Source organism: Lichenostomus cassidix, chromosome 8 (genome assembly GCF_008360975.1).
Source record: "Lichenostomus cassidix isolate B80296 chromosome 8, HeHo_3.0, whole genome shotgun sequence".
NCBI classification, from domain to species: Eukaryota; Metazoa; Chordata; class Aves; order Passeriformes; family Meliphagidae; genus Lichenostomus; species Lichenostomus cassidix.
The window spans coordinates 30037043-30052842 of record NC_139489.1 but is presented as its reverse complement, the minus strand read 5'-3'; the positions used below and the strand labels follow the sequence as shown (position 1 = coordinate 30052842).

Genomic DNA, 15800 nt, shown 5'->3' with positions numbered 1-15800 from the left:
TGGACACAAACCTGTGCCGTGTGCTCTGGGATGACCCTGCTTGAGCAGAAAGGTGGGACGCGACGACCCACTGTAGTCCCTTCCAACCTGACCCATTCTGTGATTCTGTGACTGGAGCTCCCCGCCAGCACCATGGGCCTCTTGGCAAGCCGCCCCTCTGAGGGCCGTGAGGGAGATGTGACAAAGCCGGCTGTCGCTGCGCGGGTCAGCGCGGGCCAGGCCGTGGATGCAGGCCCCGGGATGCGGCGCGGTTGCTATGGCGACGCCCCACCTCCTCCTCGGTTGCCATGGCAGCAGTGGGGGGAAGGGTTTGCCAGTGGCTCCGCCGGAAGTGCCGGCGGGGGCGGGGTCCGGCCCGGAAGCGCGGCTGGCGCGGCGGGAGGGCTGCGGCGCCTCAGCGGGGCGGGAGAGCTCTGCTGGTGCTGGAGCGGCGAAGCCGGGGCTGCCCGGGCCGCCGAGGTTCCGGTGCGGCAGGGCCGGCCGGGCACGGGCGGTTCTGCCCGACCGGAGCGCAGAGCGCGGTCACCCCGCCTCTTCCTCCCTGCTGGCCCTGCACGGGAAGATGGCGGCGGCGGGAGGCGGCGGCGGCGGCGGCGCGGGGGTGGCGGGCCGGCCCGGGCTGTGAAAGCCGCGGCGGGACGGGCGGCGAGCGGCAGAGGATGAGCCTGCTGTGCGCGCAGTATCTCCGGTGAGTATCTCCGGAGGGTGGCGGGCAGGCGAGGCCGCGGCCGGGCGGCCCGAGGACGGCGGGGAGCGGGCGGACGTGGTGCCCTCGGGCCTCGCAGTGGCAGCGAGGAGCGCTGGGATGTGAGCGGGACGTGCCTGGGGCGGTGCGGGGGACCTGGCCGCCGCGCTCCCCAGCCCCGAGACTGAGGGGGTTCGGCTGCCGCACGGCCCAAGACTCTCCAGCAAGGTCACGCCGGTGCCTTGGAGCCGCCGGGAGGGCAGGGGAGTCCATCGGCTTCCCTATCGGAATTCTCCATCCCTTCGCAAGGAAATACCGGGATAACCCGCCGCTGCGGAGCGACCGAAGTTTGACCCCGGCGGTGGAGCGGGACCAGTGCTTGCAGCCCCGGGAGGTGCTATGGGAGAGCGGGAGTAGCAGGAGTCGTGTCTCAGCCCTCGCCATCAGCTGGAAGCCCTCAGTCACGGCTGACACAGCCTGTCGGTGCTGGGGACGGTCAGCTGAGGGTTTGGGAGAGGAGTGAGGCTGCTAGGGCTGTGCTTTGAAACAGAGCCGTTCCCGAGTCCCTTGAGTCGAGAGCACGAGATACCTCAGGTTGATACGAGCAGAACTTTGATAGGCTTTGGGGCGATCATACCGTTTTGGTGAACTTATACCCAAATGCTTGTTCTCTAGTGGTTTTGGAAAGCAGCGTCGTGGGCTGAAAATGACTTTCCAGTAGCTGTAATGTACTAAATATCTGGGTTGATCTTGTTGTGTCATCCCTGACCCTTCCAGAACACCTCTTGGGAAAGGAATAGGTATGCCAGAAAGGTGTGCCCATTCCTTCTGAGTTTAGAGCTTGGGAAGGATATAGAAGGAGTGAATTCAATGAGGTTTTTATATTTCGAATAGTATTTTCTATCCAGAGTTCTGAAACACTTCAGCTGTCTCTTCTTGCTGTTTCTCCAAATCCTTCCCTTCCTCCTCATCTTGTCTTTTATATCTGCTTCCTTCTGTTAGTCCAGATCCTACCTCAAGTTTATTTCTTGGGAAAAAAAAAAAAATCTTTTTATGTAATAGTGAGTTTATGAGCCTTTTTCTCTTCCAGGTGAGTACACCTATCCTGTCATAAACCTTCATTCTTTCTTTCCCCTTACATTGTGGACAAAGCTCTTAAATGCCTTATTATTAGCAATCTTCTACCAGTAAAACACTTTTTTATGTATTGTACTGTGTGTCTTAATAATATTGTAACCTCTGGCTCCCTGTTCCTTCCTGTGACTGCATGTGTCCTTTGGCTGCTTTCTGTCATGTCAAGGCCGTATCACTGAAGTCATATGTGTCCATGTTTCCCTGCTCCTGTTAGCTTCCTGCACCACCAGGCTCTTCCTTAGCGATCTGCTGCACCAAGCTGGAGATCCTACCTGGAGGCTGTGGGTAGGAATCACCTGTTTCTCCTTTGTTCCTCCCACACTTCAGGTCATCCTGGGCTGTTCTTGCTTTTTCCTGACTGCTTTGTTTGTATTGTGCCAAAGCAGCAGGACTGAAGCATGTGGGTACTAATGTGTTACAGGCAGTGACTCTGTCACCAAGAACCTTATTTCTTCATAAAACAACAGGACACTCCCCCTCCCAAACTTTCAAGCACTTTGTAGTCTGTCATCTTCTTTCTGCCTCTAAAGACCATTTGAGTTTGTTCCTCTGTGCAGAGGGTAAGCTTGGGGAAGCCTTCCTTAAGAAGCTGTTAAATGCTTTCTACATCCATGGAGTGTACATTTAAATTGTTTGATTTGCATAGGACAAAAATGCAGCTGCAGATTACTGCAGCCCAAGCTCATAAAGGGAACTGGGAATAAAGCCTCAGACTCTCAGAGCCTGTTCTGTTAGTCCTTTGCCTTGAGGAGGAGGGCATCCTCCTTTTTACTGTGGATGACAGGCTCAATCGGAGTGTAATGAGGAAGGAATACACCAAAGTATAACAATGTGAGAGGGCAGCTTAACAAAACATTGTGCCAAATGAACACATGGAGCAATTAGTATCTACTGTCTTCGTTGTCTTAAAACTAAGGAGGGACAGAAAAGTTTCTGTGAGAAATAATTTTTCTGTGTATTTAAAGTTTAGATGGAACTGAGCCAAATTTCTAAGGTGAGTGTGTAATGGTTGAATAACTAGTGAAATAATGACTCTGCAAGAATGGAGCTGCTGAAAATATGAGCAGGGAAGAAGGGACTTTTAGCTGGACTACCTTAACTCTTTTACTTCCAGTTTCTTGCTTTCTGTGTGTGTGTGAATCAGCTACTTTCAAGCACTGTCCTTGAAGGATTGTGCCTCTTCAGTCAACCTGAGCCTCCCACAGAGATCTTCCAGGAAGAGCAAGGAAGGTCAGGCTTCATGTACTGAGTCTTCAAAAAGTTGCAGGAGAGTCTGTTTTTAAGTCATCTTCCTATGTTGCAACAGATTTTTTGGAATTTTTGCTTTCCCAGTCTTATCCTTTTCAAGGTCACCTATCAAGAGTATTGGAGTATATTCTCTCCCACCTAGTTTCCTACATACTTCTCGAGTCATTGTTTGAGTCACTTCTCATAAGATTCGCATTGCAGCTGCTAAGGTGAGTAGACCTTTCAGAAGGTTCTTTCAAAGATATTTTAGGAAACAGGGGCACAGTTCAAGTCTTCCTGTTCAGGTGAACCTGTTTATCACATCTATCTGAAAATTTGCATCCATGCCATTTGTGCTGCTGGGGGAATCTTCAAGTACTCCCCATAAATCAAATAAGCCTTGTGGGGCACTTGTTTTACAGTAAATGTTTCATGTATCCTGCTAGATATAAAAGGAGTCACTTTTAAGCAAAATATCACTGATAGCTTTTCTGACACAATAGCACAGAAACTTCTGAGCCACATCCATTTTATAAGCTAGTGTTGAGCTTTAGTCCATGTTTGTTTGCTTTAGAGAAATGATCTTCAATGCCAATTTTATATGTTAAGGTTCAAAATGGAGTTAACTAGGATTCAGAAGTTTAGCAGTTTGAGATATGACTGTCTCAGTTGCATTTCACAAAGTTGCGAACTCAGTTACCAGTTAAATGTGGTGTTGCCCTGGTAAATTGTGGCTTTTAGCACTCCACAAATGTAGAATAAAAAGTGCTTGAATTACAGGGCTTGAACACTGCTTAGAAATTCCAGCACTGATGAACCAGTAGGTAGTTTCTTGTAGCCTTATGATGAGGCTATAACCAACTTCATTAAAGGTTTGACTGCTTTAATAATTCAAATTGTGGTTCTCTTTTCAAAGACTCATCAGTAGCTCCATTAACTTCTGCATCTGGTGTGTCTCTTCATGGTTGCTTCTTTTCTGTCTGCTGGTCTCTGACACACTTCTTGCAGTATTTCATCACTGTTAAAGGAGGAGAGTAGAGCAGATGTAATTGCAGTCTGTGTGTGAGCATGTTCTGGTACTGATTCCTGGTCAAAGTGATGTAGAAGTGATGCTTGTCTGTGCTGGAAAGGCACCAACCAGAATGCTGTTTGAATGAGTCTCAGCAAGACTAAGTCATTTACTTAATTATCTGGAGAGTATATGAAAGAAAAAGTTAGTAAATGTAACATCTTAGTAGAGAATCCTGTATCCCTGCACTTTGCTTCCTTGAGTTGGCAGGATCAGAAGGTAACTTTGACTGGAGGAGACCTTAGGAGGTCCCTGTCCAGCCTCATGCTCACAGCAGGGACAGCTCTGTGGTCAGACCAAGTGCTCAGGGCTTGGTCTTGAAAATCTCTAGAAATGAAAACATCTCAGCCTTTAGGCACAGCCTGTGCTACTGCTTGACTGTCCTTGTAGTGGAAAAGATTTTCTGTACATCCAGTCTGAGCCTCTCCTTTCTTAACTTATGCCCATTGTCTCTTGTCCTTCCACCACACGGAGAGCCTGGATCCGTCTTCTCAATCCCCTCCCTGCAGGCATATGGCAGCTGTGGGTGCCCCAGAGCCATACCTACTTCAGGCTGACCAAGCCTGGGCTCCCACAGCCTCTGCTCCAGTCCCAAATGCAAGTGCTCCAGCCCCGACTGCCCTGGAGGCCTTCCTCCAGTTGTTCCACGGCTTTCTTGATTTGTCTTGGTATCTCAACAAGACCAGTAAGTCTTGGAAAGTATTCCCTCCAGCTTTTTTACTTTCTGAAATGATTAATGCTAGTTTTATACAGTGTTTACTCTTGAATTTTAAACAGGGGAGGCATAATGGAGGCACCTCATACCATGGTGTTTTCTTTGGAGGAGCACAAGGGGAAGTGCCTTCTAGTTTTGTCTCTTTTTTTTTTTTTCTCTGTACAAGATGTCTCCACCATTTAATAACTAGAATTTCTGCCAATATTTAGTATGAGCAACACTTCTTCTTCAAGGGTGAGGGTAATGATTTTAAAAGGCAAATAAGATTTATAATGGCTACTATTTACTTATGATCAACAAGCTTTTTGTGATGACCTGTGAGGTAAAAAGGATCACAATAAAAAACATGTTAAGCAATTTTCCTCTGAGCTTTCTGCTGAAGGAAATACATCTTGCTGAGAGCCCCAAGACACGCACCATCCTCCTCAGGTCTCTGGGCAGCTATTCCTTGCTCCCTTTTTTCTGTCATGGGGATCTGAATTACTGAACATCCTCCTGCTACCTGGGGACAATTTGTGCTAAAGTTTGGGTGTATTGTCAGACCTGTGATAATTTTTTGTTTTTCAAACCTAGATTCCTAAGGCAACCAGGCTTGTTCAAATGTGCTGAAGTTGGTTGTTGCCTGTATAACTTTATGAAAGTTAGTTGGTTAGGTGATCAGGTGTGGGTGATGCAAATGAGTGTGCCTGTTCAAAGAGAAGCAGGGAGAGCCCAGCTGGGGTGTAAAGCAGCACTTCCAGAATTTCCCCTCAGCTGTGGTGTGTTCGTTTCTGTGCTGGGGTTGGAGTGTGCTCCTGTGTAGGGAGATAACAGCAGGAATGGGAGTGCCCGTGCAGGTTAGCTGGTGCTGGACATGTTTTTCTGCTGGAGGGACTGGCAAGAAAGTGAATGTGTGCCAGAGGAGAAGAGAGCTGCAGTAACAAGAGACCCTGACTTGCTTAGCACTTGGCAAAAGCTTGGTCGTACAGTTTAAAAAACGTTCAAGTTTAAAACCCACTTGAACAGCTCTTGACAGAAGTTACTCGCTGTCCCTCACCATCAACCCTGATTTGATGGCATAAGTTTATGGCCATGTCTAAAGTAAGCTGAACTGGGGAACCACCTAGGTTAAAACTGCTTTTATGTTTTTTACCCACGGGGTTTGGTCTGAGTTGTTTTCCTGATCCCATGCATCATGTTAACACAGATGTGCTGACAAAAAGGGGGAGATTGTGTGCAATAGGGTTGAAGCACTAATAGTTAAGGGCAGGGTGGGACTGCTGCTTGGAGTGATAGTGTTTGTTACCATTAAAGTGCTTACTGACCCCAAACCCCAGTAAATAATGTCCTGTGTCCTAGAATATGGCTGTAGCTATGTGTAGAATATCATCCTTATAGAATGTATCAGAATCACTGTCACAAACTATACCCTTCTTTTCAGTCTGAACTGAGAGTCTCCCCTTTTCTTCCCTTGCTGCAGAACACCCCTTATTGTGGATGCTGTTACTGCACTTTCTTTGTGCTCTGCTATGAGGTTACTTGCACAACAATGTTCCAGTGACCTAGAAGTGCAGGTTAGTGTAAGTAAAGTTACAGCTGTATTTATTTATTTATTTATTTATTTATTTTTGATGCCAGGGATGATTCCTTGTAGCAATTAGTTCTTATCCTAACTTGCATACTCCTGTGTAGTTTGATCTTTATTGGAAAAGAGAAAGTTCTGTTGTAGCTGTAAAACCAGGTGATGCTTGTCTGAAGTGTTCATGAGGCAGTCACCAAAGCATTTTGAGAAGGCTGCCCCCATCTCTGCGTATAAGAGGTTGAGGGGTGTTTTTTCAGTTTCTCTATTTCAGTGCATGGTGAGAAGATACATTTTCTTGGTGAATTAGCTGTTTTATTTAAGTAGTCAGTGTAAAGTATACTGTGATATTCAGGCTACTTGTAAAATCTGTTCCTTCTGTCTTAAGAAGTCATAACAAGTAACCGTAGCTTGCTCCAGTGAGATTATTTTTGCCTCTAAATAACCTGATCTGGGCACTGAATTGTGTCACAAACTTTTAAGTTAAGCAACTTAAAGCTCTATTTAAATCAATCTATATGGAAACTGAAGCTGTACTGCTTTTTAGTTAGCCATATTGGCTGTTGTGTGCATTTTTAGATGACTTGGTGCTTCCCACTGGAGAAGGAAAGGCTGGGTTGATGGGAGAAGACAGTGACTTGATGGATAAATGCCTTGGCATCTTCCCTGCCCTGATTAGCCAGCAAAAAAGAGTATGGAAGAAGAGTGATTGCAGTTCAAGTGCATGGTGACTGGGGAGGGAAGAGAGGATAATTTGCTGTAGTATCTGATTTTGTTGGATGAGGAGATGCTGGGGGTCGTAGAGGTTTAAGAGTCTTTCATCATTGCTGTTAGATCTTCACAACAGCAGCAGAGATTCACTCGTGGGAGCAGACTGGTAGAAGAGCAGTTAAAGAATGCAGCTGTCATTTGTAAGGAATACATGTGGGAGGACATTAGTTGTTGCTTTCATTACTTCGAACTTGAGGACTGTCCTCATCTTACTGGAAAAACTGCGCTGATGCTGTCAGGCAGGAGGGGAATAAACCCGCTCACAGATTTTTTTTCCTTAAAATCATTAGCAGAGATTCATACTTTGGTCCTGAACTTTTTAATGTATTATGAGAGAGGCCACAGATTTCAGTGGTGTTTGGGAGAATGTGGGCTTTCCTGAGCTCAGGGAAGGACATTGTATCTTATTTCTCCATCTTACTGCTGTGGACAGAATAGAGGAATAACATGTTTGTTGTGAAGTGACACGAGGACTCCGGGCTATCATTTCTCACAATTCCATACAGGATGGAGGGCTCGTGGCTTTGTTTGTGTGCGTTTCCTGGGCACTCATGTTACACACTGGACAGGGTATTGCAGGAAGCATTACGGCTGTACTGGAGTCATCAACAGCTGCCACTTGTGCAGCCCTGCTCTGAGTCCTGCCTTTGGACCATGTTTCTAGACTTGTCTGCCTACTGCTGTTTATGCCATTTGAATTTAAGAAGAACTTTTGATGGTTAACTTGGGGGACTTCTCAGATGACCAAATGAGGGGGAAATGGCTTAAACAGTGTTCTGAAGCTGAGTATTTAAGTTCCTCTGAGTTAAATCAGCAGGTACTTTTGTTCAGATCAATGTAATGCTGTGAGCTGGGGTGGAATAAACTTCTTTGAGTAATATTAGACCTGCTTTCTCTTCTTTCTGTATTCCAGTAGGACTTTTCTTGGATTATATACACTCAAGGGATTATTGTAAGGAACCAGAAGGCCAAGGAGTGTCTGAGTCTCTTGGTATAGTTACAGAGATGTGGGTGACAGACTGAATTTCACTGATAGGACTCAAATCAGAGATACCCTTGAGGTACTTACGAGTCCTGCTAGAGTTAATATTCTCTTCCACCTTCAGGGAAAAGAAGGATAATTTTTCTGAAAGGACTTGTGATGTCCGTAATACATCAGCGGTCTATTTCTCATATTTTAATTTCATTGCTTGTGGTGCTGAAAGTGTCCTCTAGTGCTCGGCCTGATTGAACATTTTTCTGCTCCGTCTAATGGTGATACGGGTAAAGCTGATTTTTATTTTATTTCTCCCCCTCCTCCCCTCCTCTCCTCTGAAGCATTGTCTGTTTTGAGTCTGTGTGCCCTGCTTGTTGTACAGCTGAATTATCTCAGAGCTGCTCTCTAGCTGTTAGAAAATGAGAAATTAATTCTGAGTGTGGAACCTTTAAGACTGATTCTGCCAAACCACTGTGGGGAACATTTCTTGAACTACTTTAAGGAACCTCAGGTAGGGATTAGACTTTTTGTTTGGCTGCAGTAAAACAGACCTTTTGGGCATCAAGCATCTTTATTTCAGACTTACTTTGGCATTTCATGATGCCTTGATTTAATGAGGCCTTGAGAGTTGTTCCTGTTTGATCCGGCAATAGCAAAGGGCAGTTTCTTTGGAGCCAGCGTGTTCTAGGAGCTCTGTGGGCCCCACAGTAGTCTGTGCTGTGTTATCTATTACATCTTAACTTCCCTATATGAGAAGAATAAATGATTTTTTGATAAATCTGTTAGGAAGACCATTTTCTCTTTGTTTTATGATAGTCCCATAAATTGTGCTATTGTCTGTTGCAGAGAAATTCTCCTGGTATTTGTTCCACTGTGTCCTGTGTTGGTCTCACCATGATGTCCAAAAAGTACGTGGACATTACTAGGTGTCGAACAGCTGCTACTGTATGATGATCTTTTTTTAACCCAAGGTACCTTTGACAGCTTTGGTTCCTTCTGCAGGCAGTACTGGTTTTGGCAAGGCCTTTGGGCATTCCTGCTCTTAATTCGAGGTACGCTTGAGCTGTTGCAAGGCCTCTTCATGGTAGATTTTCCAAAGTAGCCTAATAATAATGGAGAATAAACATGCTAATTGTCTGAACCTATGGAGAAAGGGAGAAAGAAGAATGGGACAAGACTTCTGGCTGTTGAAGTTGTCTGTCTTGAAGTAGTGTAAGTACTTGTCGATGATAATGCTGTGACCAAGGTTCTGAGCATAGAGATTTAATCCAGCCAGATATTCCCAAGAAAAAGCCAACCTACTGGTGGGTCTGTTTTTTGTGAAAGGCGGTAAGAACAGTGTCCAAAGGATTTAAGCTGCATTTATTAGTATTTAAGAAAGAAAGACCCAGAACCACCAAAAGTGTATAAAACCATGAAAACTATAGCAGCTCTTAGAGCTCAAGCGTGTTCCTTCAGTTACTAGTAAAAGAAAGGAAATACTATTTCAATTTTAAGAAAATGGTGAGATTTCTATATTGATTAATGATTGTAAAATAAATCATTAAAATATGCAGAGTAAACTTGCAGTAAAAATCTAGAAGGTGTTTCAGTTTGTCTTAATACCTTTGATAGGTGTAACATTAAACATACATGTGGAATCTTTAACTAGAAAAAAAGTAATAAAACCCTTAATATGCATTGTCAACATGCATTTGAATTATTACAGCAGGCCTTAATTTAGGAGTGTGTTACATAGATTATGCCAGGGCATGAAAATCTGGCAAGTTTTCCACCCAGCTTGAACATACTGTGACTATGTAATTTAGAGATTTATTTTGTTTTGAGGTAAATGGTAGGAGATACGGGGCTTGGGGTGAAGATGGCTGTAGGGGATTGTGGCTTGCTGTCACTTCAGCAGAAGTACTCGTCCTCTGGTGTTGATATCAAAGGCCAAAATAACCTCTAATGCTTGAAAGTACCCAGAAGAATACTTCCAATGTGTTTCTAATGAAGATAGCAGGTGCTTGCTGATGCGGCTTGTGCAACTGCAGACTTGGCAGCTTCCATCATAGGTGGCCCGGCAGAAGTCAACACAAAAAAGTGCTGTGTCTGCCTGTAACACTACGTTATGTGGTCAGAATTTGGGGATACTAATTCAAAATCAGTTAACACTATTCTTTGATGAAAGACGGTTATAAAAATGTATCTTCTATCCTGTATAGCTGCTCCTATTGATTCCTGAAATAATTCTTTGAGAACTGCTGTGCTGGGGGGCATTAGGTGGCACAAGAATGTTTTGTCTTCAGGAAGGACAGATCCAAAAGACATGAAGATCTTCGGGCCTTTAAGGGCTCAGCTGCAGGAAATTTCTGTGTATGATCAGAAATGCTGTTGAACATATGGATTTCAGATTTTGTTATTAAAGCAGCGTGATTGACTTGTTTTCCCTATTGTCAAATGCTGAAGAACAGTGCCAAAATTATTCTGTTTTCAAACTTCTTTTGGACATGCTGGTATACCACGCAAAACAAGTGATGGTGAGATCAAACCTATTATGGTTGCAAAGTGGAATGCCAGGGCTGAGTTAACCTGTGCAGCCTGAGTAACACACAAATGTTGAGTTAATAACTGGTAACTGTGTAGTCACACAGCGAATCTTTTAATGGCATTGTCTCTTCTTGCTTAATATGCCTTATAGATTCAGAAAATGTCTTCTGGGTGAGGACAGTCCCTACCCTTTCCCGCCTTCCAAGAGCAGCAGTGGGTTGAGCAAGGCTGATGATGTTTGCTGTGGGATTTGGTTGAAAGGAAGGAGCCAGAGTGGGTGAACCCAAGGCACATGGTGATTCCCAAAGACAAGATGTTGTGCCATGTGGGAATGGTTTGGCAGAGTGTCCAGGATGCTGCTTTGGGCTATGGAAGTGACTTGGTAGGACTTCAAAAACAAGCGACTAAGTGTTTGTCAGGAATAACATCAGGGTGATGGAATGGGCTACATAACCTCTTGAGGTCCTTTCTAGCCTTACGATCTGATCTTTAGGTGGGATGTGTTATTGCATTGCTACGGAGCCTTTTCCTCAGCCCTTGAAGATGGTAAAATGGTTGTAATGAGGTCTGGTCTCACTGCTGAAAGGGAGACTGCAGTCTGGAAAACTGCATTCACATTTTTTGTTTTCTATGGAGTTTTATGGTCAGTAAAGATCTGCTAAGCCTCAGATATTTTTCATACTTACAGGTAGTGATTTGCAGCTGGCTGAACATCATGTGAACTCTTCTGACACAGAACTAGAAAGGACTCTGTCTTTAGGTCTTGAGATTTAAATTTGAAATTTAAATTGGGTTTTTTGAAATCAAATGGTTTATTTTAATAAAAATATTCAGTCCTCACAAGCAGGTTTAACCTTGGAAGTTATATAAATTTGCTGAGATGCTTACTCCTAACCATTCCATGAGTTTTTAAAATGGGAGAGGAGGTTACTGGTTAACAGGGAGTACCTGGGAGTGCTCAGCGCAGCAGTGGTGGGAGTGGATCTGTTTGGACCTGCTGGAACAGAGATGCGCAGGTCAGCTGGACTTGGGCCAGGGAGCTGCACCTCTCCAGCCAGGCTGGATTTCCTCCAGACCTGTTGTGTTTGACAGGGCTTGAAAGCTTCAAGCTTCACCTTTCTTGGAGAGGACAGTTCTTGTAGTAGTGTATCCATCTGCTTCCCTTCTTCTGTGCTAATAACATTGGCTAGATCTGAGCTGGTTGGATTGGTCATAGGTTTCTCCCTCAGCCGAACACAGAACAGAGTAACTTGCCATATTCCAGGAATACCATGTGTTTTGGTGGTGGGCTCGAGTATACTAGCCAACAGCCCATCTAGATGGGCCACTCCTGAACTGAGGACAACCAACAGCAGAGGACTGCAGGAGAGTCATGTCTTACTAAGACAGAAATTATTCAGATATTCTCTAGCTGAAAAGTAAGTTTATCTCAGAACAGCATTGCGTGTGTGTTTCTGATAGAGAATGGGGAGCAGGTAATGAGACTCCTGTAAATGACTGGCAGTGATGCACTAAGTACCCATTTAATTATCATAAATGGAGGATATAATTCTCCTTGACTGGTGTTCAGCCTTCTGCCATTATTGTCCTTGTGGAGTGTGGCTTGCATTTAATTTCAAGATGGAGAATTGAAAGTACTTTCTAAAATGCAGGTTGCCATTAGGATCATACTCAGATGTAACCCGAGTGTTTTTGTCAAGGCTTGTCCATACCATGTGGTGTCCTTTCAAACCTCTTAGTTGTGAAAAGCTTATTAAAACTTTTGGGTCTGTCATGTTTGTGCATAGATATATTTTGTGTGATGTTGACATGATTGGGACTTTATAAAATGAATGGGATTGGCAAAAACCAGTTTACAATTGCTGAATGACCACAATAATTTAAATATCAGTGATTTTGCTTTAAGCCTTATGTTTTGGACGGCCTTGACTATCTGAGCATAGATCTGAGTGTTAGGACTTGGAGAGCACATGTTGAAAACGCTGAACGCCACTGTGTCTGTCATAGCTAACTTGCTACAAACATGGTATGTGGGATTACTTGTACTTGTGCCACCTTTGATGGTACTACATCACTACACATCATCTGATGGTGATGTCTAATGGATTTGCTCTTTAGCCATCTGCTGCTTAGCAAGGAAGACAGTATCTTGAATTCCCAGTAATTGACTCCTCTCTGATGATCATTTCCTTTGTGTCAGAGTCATTCCAGCCTTACTGGGCATTAAGCTCAGCATTTGCCACTGTGCAAGAGGCAATTTGAGACAGAGTTTAAGAGGAAGGGGTTCTGTAGTGAACACCAAAAATGAACAAAGCATCTGGGTTTTAAATCCCAAGCTATTAGTGGAGGCTGGAGGCAGCAGGCAACTTGTAGAGCTGAAAGTCAGAATTTAGATGCTGCACTTGTTGCCCTCTTGATGCGGAGTGGAGTGGCCTTTTCAGGGGCAAATGTGTGTCACTGCTCTCCAGCTGCACGGGCAGGTGAGAGGGCATGTTTTATCTGCACCGCAAGTGTGGTACTGAACCGATACAGATTCCTTCCTTTCAGTTGGATTCTTTACACTTGTCTGGGAGATCCTATGCAGTGGCCAGGGAGGGCTGGTGTCTGCTGCCTGACCTGATCAGGCTTCTGCAAGTCTAACTTCAAGAGTGGAACTTTCTGAAACTGATTGGATGATACTCATCTGAAGCTGATCTCAGTGCTCAGATTTCTGCATTTTCCATAATTCTGGAAATGGTTTTCATAGTGCAAAAACTGTTAAAAGAAGTAAAATAATGTTCAGTTGTTTTAACATCTGTTGTCTGCAGTTTCCAGCCTCTTAACACAAGTGAAGGTTTTACCAAGTCAGGAACTGTAATATAGCAAATTATTGCTGGTGTAACTATACATTTATCACCACTGAGACCTGATAGAGTGCACTCTCATCAAGGCAGATTTGAAAGAGAAAAAAAAAACTACAAAGGCGTAGTTTGGGGGGCTTTTTGTTGTTGTTCAGTAAATAATTCTGTTGCTTCTCCTTGCTCAGTCTCAAAACCTTGTGTGAATTATCATGGTAAATTCAGATGTGAGAGGCAAACCTCTCACATCTGTCTTAGGACCATAGTCCTAAGAACTGGTAACCCTTCTGTGTGCTTCCCCAAAATTCTTTATTGTAGGTAGTGAGGGAGCAGAGCTTTATGTTTTGGTGTCTGTCTTTCTTTGAGAGAGGGCTGACAATGGCTGAGAGGATTGGAGGGCAGTCTTGAAGTTTTTGTGTACTTGTACCTTTGAGATTGCTTTAGTTTTGAAAAATCAGCTTGTCCAAGGGATGGTGTAAAGATTGGAGAAGATACACAGATGGATTATATGTATGATTTTAAATGTCTTGCCTTTTGCTTGTTCTCAGGTCAGCTGCAAAGCTGACATGTTGTCGGCCAGTGCTGTAAATGTGTTATGGCACGGATGTGCCAGGGTATTCCATAAAAAATATTATTTGTTTGCTCTTTGCTATTAGAAATTTTCTTTTGAAGGTATTACTTAACATATGAAAATATATCTGTGTCTTGAATTGCCACATATATTAAATATCCATTTTGTTATTTCCTGAGCATGCCTTTTTTATAGCTATTAAATTGTTATTAGTGTTGCTAAACCAGAATTTTTCTGTACTGAAAATAGTGTCAGGGTTACCTGTGGAGCAACACTGTCTTTACCTGGAAGGTAAAACAAGGTAAAGGTGACTGGAGTTTTTGTGCTTTTCTTTGTTGGGTGACATCCATTTAGAGGTTATTTTTCTCCCTATTGTCTTTAGTAAAACTCCAGACAACTACTAAGTCAAGATAAAGAGTTAAAGAACATCATAGTCAGTATTTTAAAAAATTACTATGGAAAATGCAGCTGAGCTTTCCTGACCTAGTCCTAATGCTATATATTTATTACCAGCTATTCTTGCTTGGCTTCGAAAATACAGGTTGTTGGGTACATAGTTTTCAGGTTACTTTCCTGGCTTAAATTTTGGAGTTCCATGGAACAGGTCCAGGCATGTTGCTGATCCTGAAGGACTGGACCCATTCTCTGAGGCATTTAACTCATGTTGTGACTCCAGGTTGTAAGGAGAGGGAGAGTGGAGACTCCTGTGGAAGCAGAGGAGTGCCAGAAGCCTGAGCAGTGCAGGAGACTTGTATTTCCCTCTCTGTAGATTAAATTAGAGATTAAGAACACATAAACTTTCCTTAGGAGAGCTTTTACCTTTGGGGCACATAAGTTTAAAATCTTGAGACAAAGAAACTGACTTTCATGAAACTGGAGGAAAAAAATTAGTTTGAACGAAGCTGACTGCAAGGGTACTTCTACCCTTATCCCAGGAGGATTGCCAGCTCTGATTAAACTTGGAAAGAGATGCTTTTGGTGGCTGCGTTTTGGGGGTGATTATTATGACTTGCTTCTAATAAAGCCTGGAATAGGAGAAGGAGGGAAGATGTGATTAAGAAAAATAGTGTTCTGTGTCCTCATTTCTCAACATTCTTCTCAGCTAAGGTGAGAACACAAAAGGAATAGAGCAGGATTCTCTGTGGAGGAGGTTTGTATTCAGGTGATTGCTTTGCTTTAATATCTGCTTGCAGAAGTGTAGGTTTTTGGTTTGGTTTTGTTTTTTACTGGTGGTGAAATACTTGTTTCGGTGGCTTTGATCTACAGCTGTCATCTGATTGAACTGCAGGTCAAGGGAATTAGCTGTACCCTGACTTCAGCTGCCTGTAGCAGAAATAATAGGATTTAAACTAGTTAGCATGTAAAATTGACAATAAGATGGTTCTGTTAAAGGTGTTTTTCGTTGGCGTGTGTGGGGACTCTCCTTTCAAGGCATATGGAACATTTAATTCCATGACCCACAACTTGAAGATCTCTTGCTGCCTCAGTAAGAGCTGACACAACCCAAACCTGCCTGCTCCCAAAATAAGTGATTTCAGAACTTTATGTAAACTATGGTCATTTAAATTAGGTAGCAATACTTGAAAGTTTGGAGCATTAAGAACTTGTTCTATAGAGGTAAAGCTTTTAAAGTTGTTAAACAGCACACATCTGATGCACAAATTAATAAGTAAAATCTTCATTAGATGCCATATACCTCTGCAAAGTCCTGATTCCATCCAGTTGTCC

General features: G+C 43.7%; 1 protein-coding gene and 1 long non-coding RNA gene across 6 annotated transcripts in view; both read left to right on the top strand.

The window, feature by feature from the left end:
- Positions 1-358: 358 nt before the first annotated feature.
- The window catches only part of SMG7 (SMG7 nonsense mediated mRNA decay factor), a 51838-nt gene continuing 36396 nt past the window's right edge, over positions 359-15800 (top strand). For 3 of the 5 annotated variants that reach the window (XM_085068712.1, XM_085068713.1, XM_085068709.1), the window contains exon 1: positions 359-688. In XM_085068712.1, the coding sequence (XP_084924838.1) occupies positions 660-688 (29 nt within the window). In that variant the 5' untranslated portion in view covers positions 359-659. Of the gene's footprint in view, positions 689-6289; positions 6390-15800 lie in introns of all 5 variants that reach the window. The other 2 variants (XM_085068710.1, XM_085068711.1) reach the window with 2 other exon arrangements.
- On the top strand, positions 6497-15665 carry LOC146434249 (uncharacterized). Its single transcript, XR_014853876.1, has 3 exons — positions 6497-8220; positions 8982-9187; positions 13212-15665. It is a non-coding gene; the product is annotated as an uncharacterized LOC146434249 (long non-coding RNA).